Source organism: Oratosquilla oratoria, chromosome 7 (assembly GCF_046742065.1).
Source record: "Oratosquilla oratoria isolate Oo_2021 chromosome 7, ASM4674206v1, whole genome shotgun sequence".
NCBI classification, from domain to species: Eukaryota; Metazoa; Arthropoda; class Malacostraca; order Stomatopoda; family Squillidae; genus Oratosquilla; species Oratosquilla oratoria.
The window spans coordinates 84721935-84746332 of record NC_134783.1 but is presented as its reverse complement, the minus strand read 5'-3'; the positions used below and the strand labels follow the sequence as shown (position 1 = coordinate 84746332).

At 37.3% G+C, this 24398-nt stretch overlaps 1 protein-coding gene across 6 annotated transcripts in view; it reads right to left on the bottom strand.

Moving 5' to 3' along the window:
• The window catches only part of LOC143027247 (putative tubulin polyglutamylase ttll-15), a 175246-nt gene that overhangs the window by 99661 nt on the left and 51187 nt on the right, over positions 1–24398 (bottom strand). Inside the window, exon 3 of one of the 6 annotated variants that reach the window (XM_076188532.1) lies at positions 4693–4861. The exons of the other annotated variants lie outside the window; for them this stretch is intronic. Within the exon in view, the coding sequence (XP_076044647.1) occupies positions 4693–4861 (169 nt within the window). The remainder of the gene's footprint in view (positions 1–4692; positions 4862–24398) is intronic. 6 annotated transcript variants of the gene reach the window in all.

Genomic DNA, 24398 nt, shown 5'->3' with positions numbered 1-24398 from the left:
ATTAATATTTTCAAAAAATTGATATATTAAAAAAAAAATTCCCTGTCATCTAGTGGCCTTTGGCAAGCCAGTCCTGAAATATTTCACCGAAATACCAAAAATAAAGGAGTTATGACTAGTTTTCTGACACCCCCTGCTTCCTACTCCACCCTCGACCACTGGTGTATCATGTTCGTGTATATATATATATATATATATACATACATATACCAAGGCTCCCCCTTACAAGGGAGGTAGCCAAAAAGGAAAAGGCATAAAATCATTCCCACCCATTCCATCCTTGAATACACTCCAACCCCTCCACCCTCCATCTCATCTTAGCACCTCCTGGATGACGGGTCATCCCTGCACCCTGTCCACTGCCCTGGGTCAGAAGCAGTGTCGCAAGACACAGCACATCCACAGCAAGGCCACTTCATTAAATTGGCGACCCCCCCCCTCTCCGTCACCCCATGCATAAAAAGAGAAGACAGGGAGAAATCCCTTCGGGCTGTGTCAAATTTTGTTCACACATACTACCTCACCCCCCCCATATATATATATACAGGTAAACGTCGACTTACGATGGCCGCGACTTACGATTGTTCGACTTTACGATGACGACGACGACGACGACGATATGATAATTTAACCCCTTCCATACGGTGCCGCACACGTAGGCGTCATGAGGAGCAAGTGGATTCGCGACGCTGCCATATCGGCGTCTTGATTATATTTATTGTAGTCGCCCCTGTGTTTTTACATTCTCTCAAATGATTCATTCTCTGTGGTTTTCAAAATTCGCGGGTGAAAGAGAGAACGATCGATATAAGCGGTGACTATATTTTATGATGCGAGTATTATTACGTCACGTCGTACGGCTGGCATTGGCTGCTGCCGCGAGATTTAAGACTCGTACTGAAAATACATATTATAGTGTTTGAATATGGTAAAAAGGATAAAAATGATTAAATAAACTACTGTACATGTTTAATAGGCTATATTCAGTATCTCTGGTGGTTAATATACAGGTAGGCTAGGTACAGTGACCACGGAACAGAGTGGGGATCGACTTACGATGAGATCGTCTTACGATGGCTCTATCGAAACCTAATGCCATCGTAAGTCGACGTTTACCTGTATATTAAAATGCTAAAAAAAAAATCTAACGCAATTTCTCCTTGATCTATTGGCCTTTAGTAACCCCGTTCTGTAATATTTCTGCGAAATACTAAAAAATAAAGGAGTTATGAGTATAATTTTCATGTATAGCCACTTCCATACGGTGACGCCTATGTAGGCGGCATGAGGAGCAAGTGGGTACTCGATGATGCCGACGTCGGCATCTTGATTATATTTATTGTAGTCATACCTACATAATTTCCATTCTCTCTAAACTGGCTTCATCAATTTTCTATGGTTATCAAAATACACAGGTGAAAGAGAACGAACAATTGAGCACTGACTTTATTTTTTATAATGCGATTATTATGACGCAACATCGCACGTCGGGCAGCTAATGCTGCCAGACGTGCGATGTGCCCCGGAGTGAAGAGGATATATACATATAAAATCGAAAGCAATTTCCCTGCCATCTAGTGGCCTTTGTCAACCCTGTTCTAAAATATTTCTGCAAAATACTAAAAAATAAAGGAGTCATGACTATTTTTCTGACACCCCCTACTTCCCACTACACCTTCGCTGCACATATATTTGACTAAGTTATTTCATTGTATTAAAAATGGCACAAATGCAATGTATTTTGTTATTCACTAATAAAGACTAGCTGGAAACTTGTCCTACACATGGGGAAAGCACTTCGCACTCGAATACATCAGAGACGTGAGTAAACTGAGAGAATTATTGTGAGTAGGCGGAGAAAGCGAATTGTCGCTCCTTGGAGAACTTTTATTTACTTTTATTTGAAGCTATAATCATTTCAAGAATGCCTAAACATTCGAAGAAGAAACATGCGTTTCATGAAAGAGCTAAGAAACTGAATCAAATTATTGAGAAAGAGTGTACTTCTGCTGGAGATGATCATAGCGACAATGAGGGAGGTGGTGCCTCCTGAAACCCTCGCCTTCTGAGTGGCTAATACCTTGTAAAAGGAGGGACCAGGTACCAGCTACACTTTATAATAAAATGTGAATGACAGAATGCATGAAGATTGGCGCAGAAAAAAAAATATATATATATATATAAATGAAAAATATTAAAAATGCAGGGAAATGTATTTTGAGCTTCAAAGCTCAATATCTCAAAACTACACTTTTCTCTACATTTTTTCTATCCTTCAAAGCTCAATATCTCAAAACTACACTTTTCTCTACATTTTTTCTATCCTTCAAAGCTCAATATCTCAAAACTACACTTTTCTCTACATTTTTTCTATCTCCTCCATAACTACTTGGCCAATTTTAATGGGTTTTAGATCATTTGAAAGCTGAATAAATTTGTAACTTTTTCATTGTGGCATTTTTCATTTTTTGTGATAAAGTCCATATATTGTATTCTATGTAAAAAAAAAATTCTTTCTCCTAAACTAAGAGGAAATTCCAAAAACCGTACAATAATTATTTAGGTATTGCTATAGAGCATTTGTGGTATTTTTTTCAGCATGTTCAGTCAATGGATAAACGAGGAGATAGAACGTTTGTGATTTTTCAAAAAACCTTTTTTTTTTAATTACTTCATTGTTTTTCAACCAAATGATATGAAAATTGGTGGTGAACATCTCAGTATATGTATATATAACATATTAAAAATTCGCGAAATTCTGATTGTAATTGACGAAGTTCGTTCTCGAACGCAACGGCCCTCTTAAGAAAAAACTTCATGCTGAAAGATACAAAGAAGGGTCACCACGAGCATAGCACTCTTCCCGTATAATACAACTAGGTAAATACTTGCCATAACTCTCACAGCCTACCACAATTATCTGCTATTAAAACTCATATTTGGCAAGTCTATTTAATGTAGAAAGTATAACAATATCAATGACTTAACTCATAAGGTAGGTTAGGTTCATTTAGATAGGTTAGGCTGGTTTACTCTGCGAGTTAGAACTCATTTGCAGTAGTAGAAAACATAGCCCTGCAAACCCACCATTTACAACAGCTGATCAGCATACCAGTGGTGCCACCAATACCAAGCAGCCAACTATGGCTTTGTTACACAAGTACCATCTTACTATGACCATCAGCACTGAGGAATTATCGTAAATACTTTGAATAAGTCCTACAGATTGTCTCTTTCATCAGATGTTACTGAAGATGCAATAACTACCATAACATTAATTGCTGACATTCTTACATATAAACCTGTAAATATGCAGCAAATATCCATTAAGCTATTGTATATTTATGAGATGTTTTTTTCCATACAATAGGGCTAGGAAAGCAGTGTTGTGCAACCTTGTTTTTAGGGGTTGGTGAATGTGAATGTTGGTGAATACCGACAACTTGAATTACACTGCAGAATTTTAGGGGTTGACTTAAGTGCCAGATTGACTTGTACACCAGCATATACAGTAATTGGAAACCTGCAGCCTCACAGTGGCTGGCAGCAGTCCTTGGGCCCTCCCATAGATCTCTCTAGGACAAAAATTTGGTTTATTGTCTGCATTGCACAAGAACAGGACTGTTTATTTCCCACTGGCTTATAACAGAAGGGGAGTAGTTGCCACCTTGTGAGGAAAAATGGAGCAAATACTGAGTTAGTAGATAAATACTTTGGGTCTGGTTGAGAGACTGAGTATCAGCTCCTTGAGGCTGAAGCCCCGGATGGAAGTAAAGGTATTGATAAGTTTTGAAAACAGGTGGTAGGGAGATGATTTTCTCTCATGCCCATCTCACAGGACCACAACTTGCAGGTACCTGTTGATGGTCCCTCACAAAAGAACAACCAAGTGAATAGAACAAAAAATACCACCTATACCATCTGCCCCATAAACATATTCACACCCACATCACTAAACAAGTTCTTCAAAGACAGAATACCAAACTCAATACCCCATTAAATGACACCCAACATCAACTCCACAGAAAAATCCCTCTCAAAAGAAGCAAAATCTTATGTACATGACCCCTACCAACTTTAAACAGTACCAGTACAGAATAGGCCAGGTCACATAATCAAACTGCCCTACATGGGACCATCATACAGAGGACACAAAGTATTTCATCCTAGATTGCCCTACACTCATAATCCTTAAATGACAACACAATATTTCTTCCTTGAGTGACCTATGGGCTTGTCCAGTGGCCACTATCAGCTACCTGGGAGCCATGAGTCTTCTACAAGAGAGACCTGGGGGAATGGACTGAATGACTGATCTCGTGCAAGTGAATTTTTTAATTCTTTTTTCTTCTTTGGATTCCCCTTTTCATTAATGTGCCATACAGAATTAAAATACGTAATTTAAAATAACGGTGCAGAATTTAAGGATGTTGTAGTAACACCTTTCTATCATATTTTTTATCAAATATGACTAAAGAAATGAAATTACTGAAAAGAAATTTGAAATTACAGGTTTATTTCAAATTTCATCAACTGGTTAGAACTGAAGGGTGGTTTGAAATTCATAATAGAGATCTACCTTATACTACCCAGTATATTTTAAAGAATGCATTATTAGGCTGCTTCTGCAGCTATCCCTACAACTCAATTCAGTTAGTTGTACTGAAAAACAAAAACACAACAAACCCATACCTTGTCCTTGGCCCGCAACCAAGCATCAAAACTATTTTTCATTCCAAGTCCAAGGTCTACGTAGTATTTCTGCAGTGATGGAACTTTCCAGGTGGGTAGGTAATCATCACCAACCACATACTTGTCACGTATTTCAGGATCAAATGGATGGTACTTTTCTGGGCAAAACCTAGTAGAGTACAATATGCTCATTATAAAAAAAATAATGGCTTTTTAATAGTTTCATGTTGCCATTCCCCCCCCCAATTTTCATAGTGTATGTCTCACGTCAATTTTATCATGACAAGTACTTATCTCTCTCTACATTTTATTTGTCCCAATTATCATAACCTTAATATCATGTAAACAGGGATGGCAGAAAGGCAATTTAATAATGGAAAACGGGAGGAAAAAGCTGCTCAGTTATCAAAGAAAACATTTTAATTCTTTAAGAGTGGGAGAGGGATAAATGGGAGTGGAGTATGTGGGGATGAAATGGGTGGGAGTGAATTTTATGCCTTTTGTATTTTGGTTACCTTCCTTGTAAGGATGAAATAGTCATTGGTATATGTATGTACTTACATCTCACATTCTATATCAAAAGAATTCAATATAATGATTATTACCTATGATTTAACTGATTGAAAACCCATAGCCCCACAATAGCAAGCAATATTATTAAGGCCTAATCTCCAATCATGGCAGAATGCTGATCACTTTTAAGGGCATTGGTCTGCTTTATACAGATAATGAAAAATTATGAAAAAAAAAAAAGAAAAAAAAGTTGCCAGCGGCAGCGCCAGGAATTTTTAGTTGGGGAGGCTAAGGGGGGGCTGAGCAAATCTTTTTTTTTTTTTTTTGGGGGGGGGCTAATAGTAATATGATAATACACATATATTATCCTCATTTCAGAAGGGGAGGGGGTTAATGGTAGGGCACTGATGGCTGACAAATCTTTAGCCATGGCAATTAAAAATTCCACTTAATAAAATTATTTCAATTAGTGTTTTAAATTTTCAATTTGCTCATTTCAGTTGGGGGGGCTAATGGGGGGGCTGGCCAAGCCCCCCCTGGTGCCGCCACTGAAAGTTGCTCACAAATAGTTTCTAGTGTTGGCAACAATGCCTTGAAGTATAACACTGATTTGGTGATTTTTACTATGAATTATTATTTCAATATAAGTATTGCATACTGGCAACCCTGGCATCAGAACACACGATTACATATCTAATTTGTTATTGTTTTGACTACAGCTTCTTTTACTTTGTTTAGATGATGTATTAAACAGCAACTCTGTGGTGTATTTACTTAGTTGTATCTTACAGGAAGGGGAGCTACACTTGTGGAGTCTCTGTCTCTGTATCTCGCCAGATCTAATTTGCTCTTAAATTCGTGTATTGTTTTTGCACACAATACTGTTTCCTCTAGTATGTTCCATACATCCACCACTCTGTGGGGAAAGCTGTTCTTTTCCAGGTCTCTTCTATAACTGTCATTTTTTAGCTTCCTTCCATGTCCTCTTGTGTTTCTCTTACCCCAATTTAGTAAGTCTTCTCTATCAAGGCCATCTATACCTCTCATAATTCTGTAGATGGTCAACAAGTCACCTCTGTCTCTTTTTTGTTCCAGAATCAGCAGGTCTAGTTTTGACAATCTTTCTTCATATGACAGTTTTGATAGTGTTGGGGCCATCTTTATAGTTGCTCTCTGGATTCTCTTGATTTTCCTTACATTCTTTTTAGTACTGGTTGATCATAGTGTCGCTGTCTACTCCAATTTTGGCCTATCAGTGTGACTAGCATTTTCCTTACCATTTCTTCATCCAAGTAGGTAAAAGTCACTTTTATTGATCTTAGCAAGTTATAGGTTTCACCAACAACTTTGTTTCTATGTTTGTCAGGGGACATATATTTTTTCGTGATGATTACTCCCAGGCATTTTTCAGATCCCACTTTCTTTATTTTCTTTTCACCCATTTTATATTATCCTGATATTCTTTTATTTTTTTTATTTTTTAACTTTTTCCAAATTCCATTATGCTACATTTTTTAATGTTCAAGTATACTTCCCACTACTGACTCCATTCTCAAACCCTGTTCAGATCTTTCTGTAGTGAGTCACAGTCTGTTTCAGTACTCACTTTCTTTAACAGTTTTGCATCATCTGCAAAGAAGTTCATGTAACATTCCACATCCTCATTGATGTCATTCACATAAATAGCAAACATTATTAGACCCAATATTGATCCTTCTGGAACTCCACTAATTACCTCTTCCCAAGTAGAACTCTTTATCTCTGAGCACTACCTTCATTCTTCTCCCATACAAAAAGTCCTTGATTCATTGCAGTAGCTTACCTTGTATCTCTCCTATGGTTTCCACTTTTCTTAACAAGTTTTTTGTGTGGGACTTTATCAAAAGTTTTTGTAGATCTAGGAAAGCACAATCAGCCCATCCATCCCTTTCCTGTATTATATCTAGTAGTCTCGAATAAAAACGGGTCAAATTTGTAGTACATGATCTTCCCTGTCTAAATCCAAATTGTTTTGGATCTAGTACATGGTTCTCCTCCAGATGTTTTATCCATCTGCTTTTTATAACTTTCACAAATTTTGACTACTGTGCTTGTGAGGAACACTGGTCTGTAATTTGTTGGGTCTTCCTCATTTCCTCCTTTGTAAATTTGTACGATGTCAGCATTTTTCCAGACTTTTGGTATTTTTTCTTCTTTCAGTGAGCAACTTATTATGTTATATATATTTGTCTTAGTTCTTTACATTTTAATATCCAGTTTGCTCATTTGGGCCATGCAATTTCTTGACATCAAGGTTCATTTTTTTTTTTTTTTTTTTTTTTTTACTATTATTTCCCTCATGGGGGGGGTCCACTTCTCCCCCTTTATCCTAATGCACATTTTCTCTAGTGAAAACTGACTTGAAGTGTTTGCTCATGATTTCAACCATTTCTGTATCTTCTGTATACAGACGCTCCTCAACTTACGTTTTAGTTACGTTCCGAACGGCCGAACGTAAGTTCAAAATGATGCAAGTTGTTACTGTACTATACATCCGTAAATTCTATTACCGTATCTTATAAAACACCCCTAAATCATTAATTAAACACATAACATTGTAAAATAATAACATTAATTTCAAATAGATTAAATTCAAGCAACATAAATTGAGATGGTGGAGGAGGAGGGGGAGGAGGAGGAGGCAAGGCATTTTCAGTTTGTCCTCTGCGCAATGTAAACAATGGACGCAGCGTCGTGCGCAAGTATCGTTTGAACTACCGAGAGTGCGGTAAACTAAAAAATTCACTAAAAAAAAAAAAAAATTACAATTTTTTTTTACCGTCAGTTCAAACGTAAAATCGAAAAAACGTAAAATGAATTAACGTAAGTAGAGGAGCGTCTGTATTCTATATTCCCTCGGCATAGTTTCACTATTTCTTGTTTGTTTCTTAGTTTACCATTTACATATCTATAGAATAGTTTTGGCTGATCCTTACATTATTCTATTATGTCTTTTTAATAGTTTCTTTTTTCTTCCCTGCATATTTTTACATATTCGTTCCTTTGATATCTATAAACAGGTATGGATAAAAAGAGAAATGAATAAAGAGGAAAGAGAGGATGAGAAAACAAAAAGACTAAAAGCTAAAGAAAAAAACGAGAAAAGAACAGAGTCAGAAAAAGAGAAATTCTATTGGAGAGTAGTGGATATGAAAGTGAGGAAATGGTTCATAGCAGAGAAAAAAGGAAGGGAAACAGAAAACACGATGGAAGTAACAGAACATTAAAAGTGTCTTACACAAACATATATACATACATACATATACCAAGGCTTTTTCCCTCTTACAAGGGAGGTAGCCAAAAAGGAAAAGGCATAAAATCATTCCCACCCATTCCATCCCTGAATACAGTCTACACCCCTCCACCCTCCCTCTTATCTTAGTACCTCCTGGATGACGGGTCATCCCTGCACCCTGTCCACTGCCCTGGGTCATAAGCAGTGTCGCAAGACACAGCACATCCACAGCAACGCCACTTCATCAAATCGGAGACCCCCCTCTCCGTCCCCCCATGCATAAAAGGAAAGGACTGGGAGAAATCCCTTCGGGTTGCGTCAAATTTTGCACACACATACTACCTCACCCCCCATCCCCCCACCCATTCCACCTCATGCATCACAACATCATCCATATACAACCATTCTCCATTCACCTGTCTTCTGTCCTCTCCCGTCCTTCCTCAACAGACATTCCCCTCTTCCCCAAAGCCCCCTTCACCCCATCCATCCACCTCATCCTAGGACGTCCCCTCATGTTCACTCCCTCCACATCTGCCTTCCATACCTCTTTTACTAGTCTTTCTTCACTCATTCTTTCCATGTGTCCAAACCATCCTAATACTCTTTTCTCAACCCTATCTGCCAACTCCCTTTCCACCCCTGTTCTCCTCCTCACCTCATTTCTCACTCTATCTAGCCTAGTAACCCCCATCATACTTCTCAGACACCTCATCTCAAACACATTCAAACTCCTTCTCTCTTCCTCTCTTATGTTCCATGTTTCTGCCCCGTACAGTGCTGTTGGCACAATCACTCCTTCATACAGTCTCCTCTTAGCATCCATTCCCAAAAGTCTATTCCTCATTACACTCTTTAATCCACCAAGGCATTTAGTCGTTTCTCTCAATCTACATTCTACCTCCACCTTCACTCCACCCTTTCCTGCCACATTTGCACCCAAGTATCTAAAGCTATCCACTTCCTCCAGTTGCTCTCCTTTAATGCTCACTTCCAGTCTACTGCCACTTTCACCCCTTGTACATCTCATCACCTTACTTTTACCCACATTTATCTTTAGCTTTCTTCTATCACATACAATCCCAAACTCTGCCACCAACTTCCTCAATCCCTCCTCCGATCCTCCCACAAGCGCAGTGTCGTCCGCAAACAACAGCTGGCTCACCTCCCACTTTTCTCCATTTTCTTTAACCATCTCCAATCCCTGACCCACTACCCTTGCATTTACCTCTCGCACTACCCCATCCATGTACAAGTTGAACAGCCAGGGCAACATAACGCATCCTTGACGAAGTCCCACCTTTACCTCAAACCACTCACACTCTCCATTTCTAATCCTGACACAAGCTCTACTACTCACATAAAAACTCTTGACAGCTCCTAGAAGCTTTCCTCCTATCCCGTATATCTGCATAACCTCCCACAGTGCCTTTCTGTCTATCCTATCGTAAGCCTTTTCCAGATCCATAAATGCCCAAAAAACATCCTTCCCCTTTCTTATAGCTTTCTCACATATTTGTCTTACTACAAAGATCTGATCTACACAACCTCTACCTGTCCTAAATCCACACTGTTCCTCACCAATTACTCCCTCTGTTCCTCTCCTAATCCTCTCAATCAAGATCCTCTCATAAGCCTTCCCAACTACACTTAACAAGCTAATCCTTCTGAAACTACTACATTCACACTTGTCCCCTTTTCCCTTGCAAAGTGGAACTATACAGGCACTCCTCCAGTCCTCTGGCACTACCCTCTCTCCAGCAAACATTAAATAACCTCATCTGCCAGTCCACCATCACTGTACCTCCTTTTTTTAGACAATCTGCATGGCATCCATCCATACCAGGTGCCTTACCTGCTTTCATCATCTTAACAACTGCCTTCACTTCATCCTTCCTTATTTCTCCTCCATTTTCTTCACTCATCACATTTCATTTTCTTAGCATTTCCCATTGCAACTCTTTCCCTCCCTATCCTCCTTCACATTTAGCAACTCCCTAAAATATTCTGCCCATCTTCCCCTTATTGCCTTCTCTTCCATTATCATCTCTCCATCTGCACCTTTTACCTTTTCTTCTCTACTTGATTCGCCTCCTCTTCCTCTCTTAATTTCTTTCCAAAACATCTTTTTATTACTTTCAAAATTTTCTGTCATACTCTTACCCCATTTCACATCTGCTCTCCTCTTTGCCTCCTTTACCTTTTGCTTTACTTCTCTTTTCTTTTCTTTGTACCTCTCATATGACTCCCTCGTCCTATTTTGTAACCAATCTGTGAAAGCTCGCTTCTTCTCTTCTACAACCTTCTTTGTTTCCTCATCCCATCATTCACTACCCTTCCTTCTATTTCCTCCTGTCCTTCTTGTTCCACACACCATCCTTGCACACTTTGTGACTCCCTCCTTGAACCATCCCCATTCCTCCTCCACACCTACCTCTACTCTATCCTTCACTCCCTCCCACTCCTCCTTCGGCTTCTTCTTGTACTCCTTCTCCTTTTCATTTTCATTTAAAGAGTTCACTCTAAGCACCTCCCTACCTTTTGTCCCTTTCCTCTTTCTCCATCTATCCTCCACTCTCAACTTACCTTCCACCAAAAAATGATCTGATATTCCCCCACCCTCTCCCCTTAGCACAAACATAGATGGCTTAATAACAGGCTTGAATGAACTGAATGATTACCTGATGGAAAAAGAACCAGACGTAATGGGAATTGTAGAGACAAAATTGAAAGGTCCACTACCACCCAACAGTGTAGGACATGGTGCATACAATTATTGGATTAGACACAGAGGTGTAAAACAAGGGGATGGAGTTATGTTCCTGATTAAGAAAGATATAAATGTGAGGAATGTCACATATGGAAAGAATAGAGTAGAGATGATTATGATGGAAGTGGAGGACAGGGATGGGAAGAGCAGGAAGTTTGTAGTAAAGTATGTGCCTCCTAAAACGGCCTCATGGGAAGAGAGCGAACACAAAAGTATGTTAGAAGACACAAGGATAACACTAAATAAGATAACGGAAGATGGAGGAAGAATAGTTATACTGGGTGACTTTAATTGTAAAGAAATCTGCTGGAAAGAGATGACAGTGAAGGGTGGAGACGACCTATGGGGAAATGTACTACTTGATATGATTATAGAACATACAATAATGCAATGGATACAAGAGAATACTAGGTATAGAAATGAGGAATAACCATTGAGACTGGACCTAATAATCACATCAGAACCTGAAATGGTGGACAAGATTGAATATAAGATGCTGATAAGTAAAAGTGACCACATATTGGTTGAACTGGAACTTCATGAGGAAAAATACATGGAAAAAAAGAACAATATAGAAAGGGAAGATGGATGTATGGAAAAACAAAATTTGATAAAATAAGAGAATTCTTTCAAAAAGCAGACTGGGAAAAGATACACAAGGAGGAACCAACAGTAGAAGAGAAATGGAATATTTTGACAAAAATTCATAAAGGAGTGGAAAAGTATGTTCCAAGACAAACAAGAAAAAGGATATGTAAAGTGTTGGTACAACAAAAGATGTAGGGAGTTAAAAGACAAACGGGACACAGCTTGGATAAAATGGAAAAAAGACAAAAGACCTGAAACATGGAAAATATATACTAGTTATGGAAATGAATATGTACAAGTGTGCAGAGAAGAAAAGAGATAGTATGAAAAGGATGTCATACAAAAATGTAAAGATCAACCAAATCTATTTTACAGATTTGTAAACAACAAACTGAAAAACAAACAAGAATTAGAGAAACTACGGAAAGGAGGAGTTGAATACACAGAGGAAACAGAAATGGCAGAAATTATGAACAAGCATTTTAAATCAGTGTTTACGAGGGAGAACATACAACCTAGAGATATCGAGTGGGAGGAGAAAATCCCCCCTATGAAAGAGATAGAAGTGACAAGAAATGAAATAATGAATCACTTAAGTAATCTCGATGTCAGAAAATTGCATGGACCGGATGAAATGGCAAACTGGATTTTGTGAAAATACAGGAATGAACTAACAGACAAAATACATATTCTAATAAGCAGTTCATTAAAAGAAGGAAAAGTTCCAGATGATTGGATAAGAGCAAATATAGTACCAATATATAAAGGGGGAAACAAGGAAGACCCTACTAACTATAGACCAGTCTCTCTTACAAGTACAATAGCTAAAATTTGTGAAAGAATCATCAAAACTAGATGGGTAAGGCATTTGGAAAAAAACAATGTACTAAATCCAAGGCAATTTGGATTTAGACAAGGACGATCATGCGTCACAAACTTGATGTGTTTCTATTCAAGGCTAATAGATGTAATACAAGAAAGAGATGGATGGGCTGATTGTGCATTTCTAGACCTGAAAAAAGCTTTTGATAAGGTGCCACATAAGAAATTGCTAAAGAAATTAGAAACTGCAGGAGGAATACAGGGCAAACTGCTGAAGTGGATGGAAGACTTCTTGCATGAAAGAAAAATGAGAATGGTGATAAGAGACAAACACTCTAATTGGGATGAAGTGATTAGTGGAACAGTTCTGGCCCCAATAATGTTTGCTATATATATTAATGATATGGATGAAGGAATTGAAAGTTATACGAGTTTCTTTGCGGACAATGCAAAATTGTTGAAAAAAGTGAACACTGTAGAAGATAGTGAGTCACTACAGAGTGATCTCAATAAAGTATGGGAATGGAGTAGAAAGTGGGAGATGGAATTCAATATTAAGAAGTGTAGTATAATGGAATTTGGAAAAAAAAAAAGAATAGTGAGATCATATAAATTGGGAAAAGAAGAAATTAAAAAAGTAGAAAATGAGAAGGACCTGGGAGTCATTATTATGAATAATATGTCCCCTGAGAAACAGATAAACAAAATTTTTGGAGAAACTTATAATTTAATAAGAACAATCAAAGTGGTATTTACATACCTGGACAAAGAAATGGTGAAGAAAATACTGGTCACTTTGATATGACCAAGACAACGTGATCACCAAATACAAAAAAATGTATGACAAAATTTGGAATACAAAGAGCAATTACGAAATTGGCACCAACACTCTCAGAACTATCATATGAAGAGAGACTAGCAAAACTTAAACTACAGACATTAGAGCAAAGAAGAGAGAGAGGAGACTTGATAACTATTTATAGAATCATGAAAGGCATGGAAACTATTGATAGAGAGGATCTAATAAAATGGGATAGAAGAGATACAAGAGGACATGGAAGGAAAATCAAGAAAGACAGTTATAGAAGAGACCTAAAAAAGAACAGCTTTCCCCACAGGGTAATAGATGTTTGGAACAAGTTAGATGAGAAAGTGGTGTGTGCAAAAACAATACACGAATATAAAAACAGTCTAGATAAAATGAGATATGAAGACAGGGCACCACGAGCATAGCTCCCCTTCCTGTAAGATACAACTAGGTAAATACATACAAGGATTCATTTTTGGGATTTAGGAGGCAAGAGGAAATAATGGATAAAACTATGGACACAGATAGAGGTATTAGGATTAGCAAAGCAATAAGGAATCGAGACATTAACAACTTAACAGAATTGGTTGATTTAAAATTAGATCACAAGGCTATACAATTAGAGGTGTCAAACTTACACACAACTAATGGAGTGATACTAGGACAATTAAACAATTTAAAAGTGAACTGAGTGCAACTAGAAGAGAAAATGAAAGGAAAATGAGGTTAGAAATAAAAATGAAGAACTGAAGAAAGACATTAAAGAACAATTACAAGCTGTATCTGAAAAGATGGAAGAATCAATCAAAGAGACCGATCTGAATGAAATAAAAAATCAGTGGAAAAAGGAACATGAAAATAAAAAAACTCTCATTCAAAGAAATAGTACAGCAGCAGCAGGTCGAAGAGAATGCAAAGGAAACAGTGATCAAGGTGATTCAAGAAAGGAAAATTGGGTGAGACACACAATGGACAAAAAGAAATGCATTGTGGTTTACGGTATCAATGAAAAACACAATGTACACAAATACCACAGAGAAAAAGAGAAAGAAGTTGCAAAGGAGATACTGAAAGCGGTTCAGATGAGGGACAGAAATTGAAAAAGGAAATTGATGATGTGCATAGGATGGGTACATACTCAAAAGAAAAAACTACAGACCAATGAAAATCAAACTAAGAATTCAAATGATGGCAAAAGAAATACTATCAAAAGCAACAAAACCAGCAGTGAAAAATACAAAAATGTGTGGATAAAAAAGGAAATGAATGAAGAGGAAATAGAGAAAGATAGGGAACTGAGAAGTGAAGCCAAGGAAAAAATGAGGAAAGAACGGAGATTGAAAAAAATTTGTTTTTTTGGAGAGTGCTGGATCCGAGACCGAGAAAATGGTACATTAGAAAAATGTAAACATAAACCAAAAAAAAAAAAAGGGAAAAAATTAAATGTGGCATATACATAGTATGATTTCTGGAATAAATTAATTAAATGACTATTTGTTAATAGAGAAACCAAACATAATGGGAATTGTGGAGACAAAACTAAAAGGTCCTTCAAGTATGGTGGGACAAGGTTTATACAACCTTTGGTTAAAAAACAGAATGGAGAAAAAGGGGGGAGGAGTCATGCTATTGACTAGAAAGGGCCTAAATGTAATAAAGGCAACAGAAGGAAAAGATAATGTGGAACTGATCACAATTAAAGTAAAAAAATAGCAGTATGAAAAGTAGAAAGTTCATAGTTGTATATGTGCCACCAAAAACTAAGACTTGGACTGACAGCACTCAAAATTACTAGAAGACACAAAGAATGAATAAACTGAGACACTGAAATATGGAGATAACATAGTAATTATGGGTGACTCTAACGCAAAGGAAATAAATTGGGAAGAATTGAGAATAAAAGATGGAGAGGAACACTGGGGCGTCCTACTGGATATGATCATTGATTACACATTGACTCATTGGGTCAAAGAAAACACTAGATACAAACAAAACCAAGAACCATCAAGACTAGACTTGATATTCACTTCCGAGCTTGAAATTGTGGAAGAAATAAATTATAAGACACCAATTGGAAAGGGTGACCACATATTAATAGAGTTCGAGCTTAAGGAATAAAATATTGTGAGAAGAAACAAGAAACATAGAGAAGGAAGATTAATGTACAACAAAACTGACTTTGTAAAACTTAGAAAAAAAAATCTAAATGCTATTTGGGAAAAATTTAGAAATGATGAAACAAAGATGGAAGAGAAATGGAACATTTTTAAGGAGGGAACAGGTAAACATGTGCCTAAGCAGAAGCAGAAAAGGGTGTACATAAAGTACTGATGTAATAAAAAGTGTAGTGATGCTAAAGATAGAAGAGACAAAGCCTGGAAAAGATAGAAGGGACAAAAAAGTAACTAAATGGCAAACATACATCAAACTGAGAAATTAATATGTAAATATATGCAGAGAGGAAAAAAGAAACTATGAAAAAGATATAATAGACAAATGCAAAGACCAACCTAAACTATTTTACAGATATGTAAACGATAAACTAAAAGACAAACATGAAATAGTAAAACTGCGTGAAGGAAATAAAGAATACGTAGAAGATGTAGAAATGGCTGAAGTAATGACCAGACACTTTAGGTCTGTATATACAGTTGAAAGCTCACTAATGTGGGATGATTAACACCAAGATCCCCCAAAATGAAAGAAATAACAGTGACACAGAAAGAAATAAGGGACCAAATAAATAAACTTGATGTAAGAAAGTCACATGGGCCAGACGGAATAGCGAACTGGATATTAAAAGAATGTATAGATGAACTCACATATAAAATACACAAGATAATTGGCTTCTCACTCAAAGGAAAATTACCACAAGATTGGAAAAATGCAAATATTGTACCAATATTCACAGGAGGAGATAAAGAAAATCCAACAAACTATAGACCGGTATCCCTTACCAGCACAATTGCAAAAATATGCTTAAGGATTATAAAAAATAAATGGACTAAACACTTGGAAGAGAACAACATACTAAACCCCAACCAATTTGGATTTAGAAGTGGAAGATCATGTTCTACAAACTTAATATGCTTTTACTCAGGATTGCTCGACAAGGAAGTATGAACAGTTAGTGAGAATGAGTGATGAGGAGAATGAATGAGTCATAAATCAATTAACAAAAGCTCACTTCATACCTCTAATACTTTGATGGGTGGCCTTTATGTGCAATGATCTCTCGAAGGCGATTTGGAATGGAAGTGGTATACTTGGCAAGATGTGCAGGGGTTATACTAGCCCAGGATTGGCGAATGGCTGCCTTGAGCTTGGGCACAGAGCTCGTATCTTTACCCTGCAGGTCTTGTTTAATGTGGTTCCACAGGTTTCCTATTGGGTTTATGTCAGGATTATTGCCTGGCAAGTCTGCTATGTAAGGTATATGACAGTCTTTAAGCCACTGAGTAACACTACGATCATTGTGGGCTGGGGCATGATCTTGTTGAAAGATGTTAGCACCTGAGCTATTAAAAGAATCCTCCAGGGGGGTAAATGATATGGACAAGGAAGTGCGAATGGACAAGTGGGCGGAGCTAAGGGTAGGGTTTATGATGCATGCTATCAATCATCCCTCAGTTGCCTCTTAGGCTTTGTGGGGAGGCTTTTTGTTCCATGAGTGTTCTGGTGACACCACCTAGGCGGTCAGTGTTTTTTGCAGAGGTGCTTTCTAGCCTTAATATGGGCAAGAACAAGTTTTCATTATAAGAGACAATAACCCAGATCATAGCTTTACATAAATCTGGTCACCAAACAAAGGAAAAAATTGAGCAGGTTGGGGTTGGCAAGACGTCTGTGTGCAAGTGGGTTGCCATTTTTAAGAAGGAAGGTGGCTGTGACACACCTGGTTACAAACCAAGGAAAAAGTACCCCAAAAAGACATCCCCTCATGCTACTAATGTTATCAAGAGACAGTTAGAGCATAATCCACGTTACCACCAGAAAAATAAAAGAAAGTAACCCGGGACTCTTTGGGGAGGTTAGTGTGTGAACAGTTAGCCGCCGCATTCACGACCTTGAGTACAGAAGCCACCGCCCGGTGAAGCAGCCTCTTCTCACTCTTAACCAGAGGCGCTGTAGGGTCGATTTTTGCAAGAAATATCTTCAGTGGGATGATGACAAGTGACTGAATATTCCCTGGACCAATGAGTCCACCTTTACTGTAACTGGCAATAGGGGTGGAAACGTGTATCAGCGTGCGGGTAGCAACCCTCTTGACCCCTGGTACATTCAACAAACTTTGAAACACCCTGATTCTCTCATGGTATGGGGAAGTTTTAGTGGAAGAGGACTTGGTAACCTTGTTGTACTACCAAAAAATGTAAAAGTGAACCAATATGTTTATTATGAACTCTTAAATGACCACCTGGAGGATTCTTTTAATAGCTCAGGTGCTAACATCTTTCAACAAGATCACGCCCCAGCCCACAATGATCGTAGTGTTACTCAGTGGCTTAAAGACTGTCATATACCTTACATAGCAGACTGGCCAGGCAATAGTCCTGATATAAACCCAATAGAAAACCTGTGGAACCACATTAAACAAGACCTGCAGGGTAAAGATACGAGCTCTGTGCCCAAGCTCAAGGCAGCCATTTGCCAATCCTGGGCTAGTATAACCCCTGCACATCTTGCCAAGTACGCCACCTCCATTCCAAACCGCCTTCATGAGATCATTGCACATGAACGCCACCCATCAAAGTATTAGAGGTATGAAGTGAGCTATTGTTTATTGATTTATGACTCATTCATTCTCCTCATCACTCATTCTCGCTAACCGTTTGTACTTCCTTGTTGAGCACTGTACATAAATGTATATATATATATATATATATATATATATATATATACATATGTATATATATATATATACACACACATATATGTATATAATATATATATATATATATACATATATGTGTGTGTGTGTGTGTGTGTGTGTGTGTATGTATATATGTAAATATGTATATACGTACATATATATATATATATATATATCAACAACCACAATGCACTTTAAGCCATCAAAGGCCAGCATGCTGAAATTGAAATGTGGTACTTCAATTTCAGCATGTTGGCCTTTGATGGCTTAGAATTAAAGTGCATTGTGATTGTTTAAATGTATTTCTAATCACTGGGACCCATTCAGTGTTGTACACACACACACACACACACACACTTCAACGAATGGACGGCTTAGAAGACGTTCTGAAGAAAAGTGAAGTCTGTGGATCCCAACGCAAAGAGAAGTGCCTAGTGTTTTTGCAGGGTGGGGGGGAAATTGCTCGTGGAGTAGTGGGAACGTAGGGAAAGAGGAAAAGGGGAGGGATTACTGAGGGAAATGGAAGGAAATGAGGAGGGAGTAGACTTTGACCAGCCAGACAAGCGGAAGGTAAACAAAAGACTTAGCGAGGATCAAATGTCTAATAAAAATGTAAAGATTAGAAGTATAGAGAGGAGCAATACAGAAGAAAGTGACGAGAATATGTTCCAGGGATTTAAAGAGGGTGGGGGGACACAACCCCCCCCCCCCCCGACTGATAAGACTAGAGGAGAGAGTTGATAAGGTGATCGAGGACTTGGAGCGTAAGTTAGGTAACGTAGACTCCATTTTTAAAAGAATTGAAAGGTTGGAACAACTAGAGAAGGCTAACAGAAACTTAACTGAAGAAATAGAGGACCTAAAAAGACAGTTAGGAAATGTAAAGGAGGAGAATGAGAAATTGAAGAAGAATAGTAATGAAAACAGAGAGAAACTAGCTACAGAAGCTAAAAATTGGAGAATAACTCAAGAAGGGAATAAGGTTTCATTCACTGACATAGTCAAACAGCAATTGAAAGAACATAATGAAGACTCAGTTATTAAAGTGATGAGACAGAAGGAGAATATAGTAAGAGAATTAGCTGACAAAAAGAAATGTATAATTATATTAGGAATGGAAGAGAAACATAACCCAGATAGAACTGCAAGAATCAAGGAGGAAAATGAAAGAGTAAGCAGTTTACTAAAATTAGTCCAGGAAGATGAACCAGAAATTATAAAGGAAATTGAGGAAAAATTCAGACTCGGAAAATATAGTACAGATAAGACCAGACCAATTAAGATTAAATTCAGGTCACAAACAACAGCAGAGAAAATTCTATCCAAGACAGGGAAACTAGCAACAAATGATCAATATAAAAAGGTATGGATAAAAAGAGAAATGAATAAGGAGGAAAGAGAGGCAGAAAAGCAGAAAAGAATTGAAGCTAAGGCAAAAAACGAGGAAAGAACGGAGTCAGAGAAAGAGAGATTCTATTGGAGAGTAGTGAACATGAAAATAAAGCAGTTCGACATACTAAAGAAAAACATAAGGGAAACAGAGAATACAATGGAAGTGGCAGAAAACTAAGAGTGTCTTACACAAATATAGATGGATTGATAACAGGATTGAATGAACTGAATGATTATTTGAAAGAAAAAGAACCGGACATAATGGGAATTGTAGAAACAAAATTAAAAGGCCCACTACCACCCAACAGTGTAGGACATGATACATACAATTATTGGATTAGAAACAGAGAGAAAAAACAAGGGGGTGGAGTTATGTTCCTGACTAAGAAGGATATAAACGTGAAAGGTGTCATATATGGAAAGAATACAGTAGAGATGATTATGATAGAAGTGGAAGACCGAGATAAGAAGAGCAGAAAAATTTGTGATCAATTATGTGCCTCCGAAAACAGCCTCATGGGAGGAGAGTGAACATAAAAGTATGTTAGAGGACACAAAGATAGCATTAACTAAAATAATGGAAGACGGAGGAAGAATAGTTATGATGGGCGACTTTAATTGCAAAGAAATCTGCTGGGAAGAAATGACAGTAAAGAGTGGTGATGACTCATGGGGAAATGCTCTACTTGAGATGATTACTGACCATTCAATGACACAATGGATACAAGAGAACACTAGGTATAGAAATGAAGAAGAACCATCGAGGCTAGACTTAATAATTACATCTGAACCTAGAATAGTGGACAAGATTGAATATAAAACACCAATAGGTAAAAGTGACCACATATTGATTGAACTGGAACTTAATGAAGAAAAATATATGAAAAGAAATGAACAATATAGAAAAGGAAGAATGATGTATGAAAAAACAAACTTTGATAAAATAAGAGAATTCTTCCAACAAGAAAACTGGGAAGAAATATACAAAGAAGAAACAACAGTGGAAGAGAAATGGAATATTTTGACAAAAATTTACAAAAAAGGAGTGGAAAAGTATGTCCCAAGACAAAAACAAGAAAAAGAATATGTAAAATGCTGGTACAACAAAAGTTGTAGGGAGTTAAAGGACAAAAGAGACAAAGCCTGGAACAGATGGAAAAAAGACAGAAGACCTGAAAAATGGAAAATATATACTGGTTATAGAAATGAATATGTACAAAAGTGCAGAGAGGAAAAAAGAAAATATGAAAAAGATGTTATAGAAAAGTGTAAAGATCAACCAAAACTATTCTACAGATTTGTAAACAATAAACTGAAAAACAAACAAGACTTAGAGAAATTAAGACAAGGAGGAGTTGAATACACTGAGGAAATGGAAATGGCAGAAATTATGAACAAACATTTTAAATCAGTGTTTACAAGGGAAAATATACAACCTGAAGAGATTGAGTGGAAGGAAAAAGTCCCCCCTATGGAAGAAATAGAAGTAACAAAGAATGAAATATTGACACACTTGGGTAATTTTGATGTCAGAAAATCGCATGGGCCAGATGAAATAGCAAACTGGATTCTGAAAGAATGCAGGAATGAACTGGCAGACAAAATACATAGCATAATAAGCAGTTCCTTAAAAGAAGGGAAAGTTCCAGAAGATTGGAAAAAAGCAAATATAGTACCTATATATAAAGGAGGAAATAAAGAAGAACCTACCAACTATAGACCAGTCTCTCTAAGAAGTACAATAGCAAAAATATGTGAAAGAATTATCAAAAGTAGATGGGTAAAATACTTGGAAAAAAACAACGTACTAAATCCAAGGCAATTTGGATTCAGACAAGGACGATCATGCGTCACCAATTTAATATGTTTCTATTCAAGGCTAATAGATATAATACAAGAAAGAGATGGATGGGCTGATTGTGCATTTCTAGACCTAAAAAAAGCTTTTGACAAAGTACCACATAAGAAGTTGCTTAAGAAATTAGAATATGAAGGAGGAATACAAGGTAAATTGCTAAATTGGATGGAAGACTTTTTGCAAGAAAGAAAAATGAGAGTAGTGATAAGAGATCAGCACTCAAAATGGAATGAAGTAATAAGCGGTGTCCCGCAGGGAACAGTTCTGGCCCCAATAATGTTTGCTATATATATTAATGATATGGATGAAGGAATTGAAAGCTATATGAGCTTCTTTGCAGATGATGCAAAATTACTGAAAAGAGTGAAAACTGAAGAAGATTGTGAATCACTACAGAGAGATCTAAATAAAGTACAAGAATGGAGTAGGAAGTGGGAGATGGAGTTCAATACAAAAAAGTGTAGTATAATGGAATTTGGAAAAAGCAAAAACAGAATAACAGGATCATATAATTTGGGAGAAGAAGGAATAAAAAAAGTAGAAAATGAGAAGGACCTGGGAGTCATTGTTATGAATAATATGTCACCTGAGAAACATATAAATAAGATTTTTGGAGAAACTTATAATTTAATAAGAACAATCAAAGTAGCATTTACATACCTGGATGAAGAAATGGTGAGGAAAATCCTAATCACCCTGATAAGACCAAGATTGGAATATGCAGCAACGATATGGTCACCAAGTACAAAAAAATGTATAAAAAAAACTTGAAAGAATACAAAGAGCAATTACAAAACTGGCACCAACACTCTCAAAACTATCATATGAAGAGAGACTACAAAAACTTAAACTACAGACACTAGAGCAAAGAAGAGAGAGAGGAGATTTGATAGCTATTTACAGAATCATGAAAGGCATAGAAATTACTGATAGAGAGAATCTGATAAAATGGGATGACAGAAATACAAGAGGACACGGAAAGAAAATAAAAAAAGACAGCTATAGAAGAGATTTTAAAAAGAACAGCTTTCCTCACAGAGCAATAGACAGTTGGAACAAGTTAGATGAGAAAGTGGTGTGTGCAAAATCAATACATGAATTTAAAAATAGTTTAGATAAAATGAGATATGAAGACGGGACCCCACGAGCATAGCTCCCCTTCCCGTAAAATACAACTAGGTAAATACAACTAGGTAAATACACAAATTGGCACCAACACTCTCAAAACTATCATATGAAGAGAGACTAGCAAAACTTGAACTACAGACACTAGAGCAAAGAAGAGAGAGAGATTTGATAGCTATTTACAGAATCATGAAAGGCATAGAAATTACTGATAGAGAGAATCTGATAAAATGGGATGACAGAAATACAAGAGGACATGGAAAGAAAATAAAAAAAGACAGCTATAGAAGAGATGTGAAAAAGAACAGCTTTCCTCACAGAGTAATAGACAGTTGGAACAAGTTAGATGAGAAAGTGGTGTGTGCAAAAACAATACATGAATTTAAAAATAGTTTAGATAAAATGAGATACGAAAACGGGACACCACGAGCATAGCTCCCCTTCCCGTAAAATACAACTAGGTAAATACACACACACATATATATATATATATATTATATATATATATCTATATATATACATATATCATATTATATACATATATATATATATATACATATATCATATTATATACATATATATATATATATATATACACTAGTGTGTTCATGTTCAGGATAAATTTGATATTTATCTTATCTTCTGTCATTTCAGAACCATTTGAAGGATTTAATAGGGGTAAAATGCAATGGATCGCTGATTTTGTGTACTATTGGTGGATGTGAAAACTAGAGAGCACTGGAATTGTAGGAGAGAAGCCCAGAAGGGCTTCTTCAGAAGAAGCCCTGCTGGGCGAAACGTTAAATAAATTGGATCCCATACTCTGCGTTTGGCTTCTCTACTACAGTGCTGTTGCAGTCGTTGCTGCTTTTTACTCAAGCACCGGAATATTAGAAGAATGACCTTCATGATGATGATTCATACTGGATTCAAAAATTCAGAAATCTTAGATGCAGCTCAGTGTTCCTTGAATACCGTGTAGCCCATGAGATGTGAGCTGGAGAATTGTGATGGAGATGTGGAAGCAATGGTTAGCAGGATCATATCAGGCAATCTGACTCTGTCTGCACAACAAAATTCATCAAGAAATTACAAAAAAGTGCAGCAAGATCCAGGCAAGGCAGTGCAGACCTTGGTGAGAGAGATGGGCATTGGAGTGGCAACTATGAAGAAAGCGCTGAATAAGAATCTTCGCTACTCTTCATACAAGAGGCACAAGGGACCAACTACTCATTGCCAAGGCCCAAGGGAAGTGCCTTATGAAAGCCAAAAAACTCCTCAACAAGGTCAAACACCTAGTCAAGCCAGGGATGCTCTGGTTCTTCTCAGACAAGAACTCCTGCCAGGACCAGTTGCACAATGTGCAGAACAGGTGGCTAGCTTACAGTCTACATGAAGTCCCACATTTCATGAAGACCAAGTTCCTTCAAACTGTGATGGTCTTTGGATGGGTTTCCAGCGAAGGCCATATCATGCTGCCCCACATCTTTGAAGAGGGACTCAGACTCACTTTGGATGGCTATATTGAGTTGCTGTCCACTGTTGTCAAGTGCTGGGTGGAGAGGGTAGCTGTGGGAAGACCATGTGTTTGGCAGCAGGGCTCAGCTCTGTGTCACACCTCCGGGAAAACCCAGAAGTGGCTGTCTGAGAACTTCTATGAATTCACTAGTCCAAACATCTGGA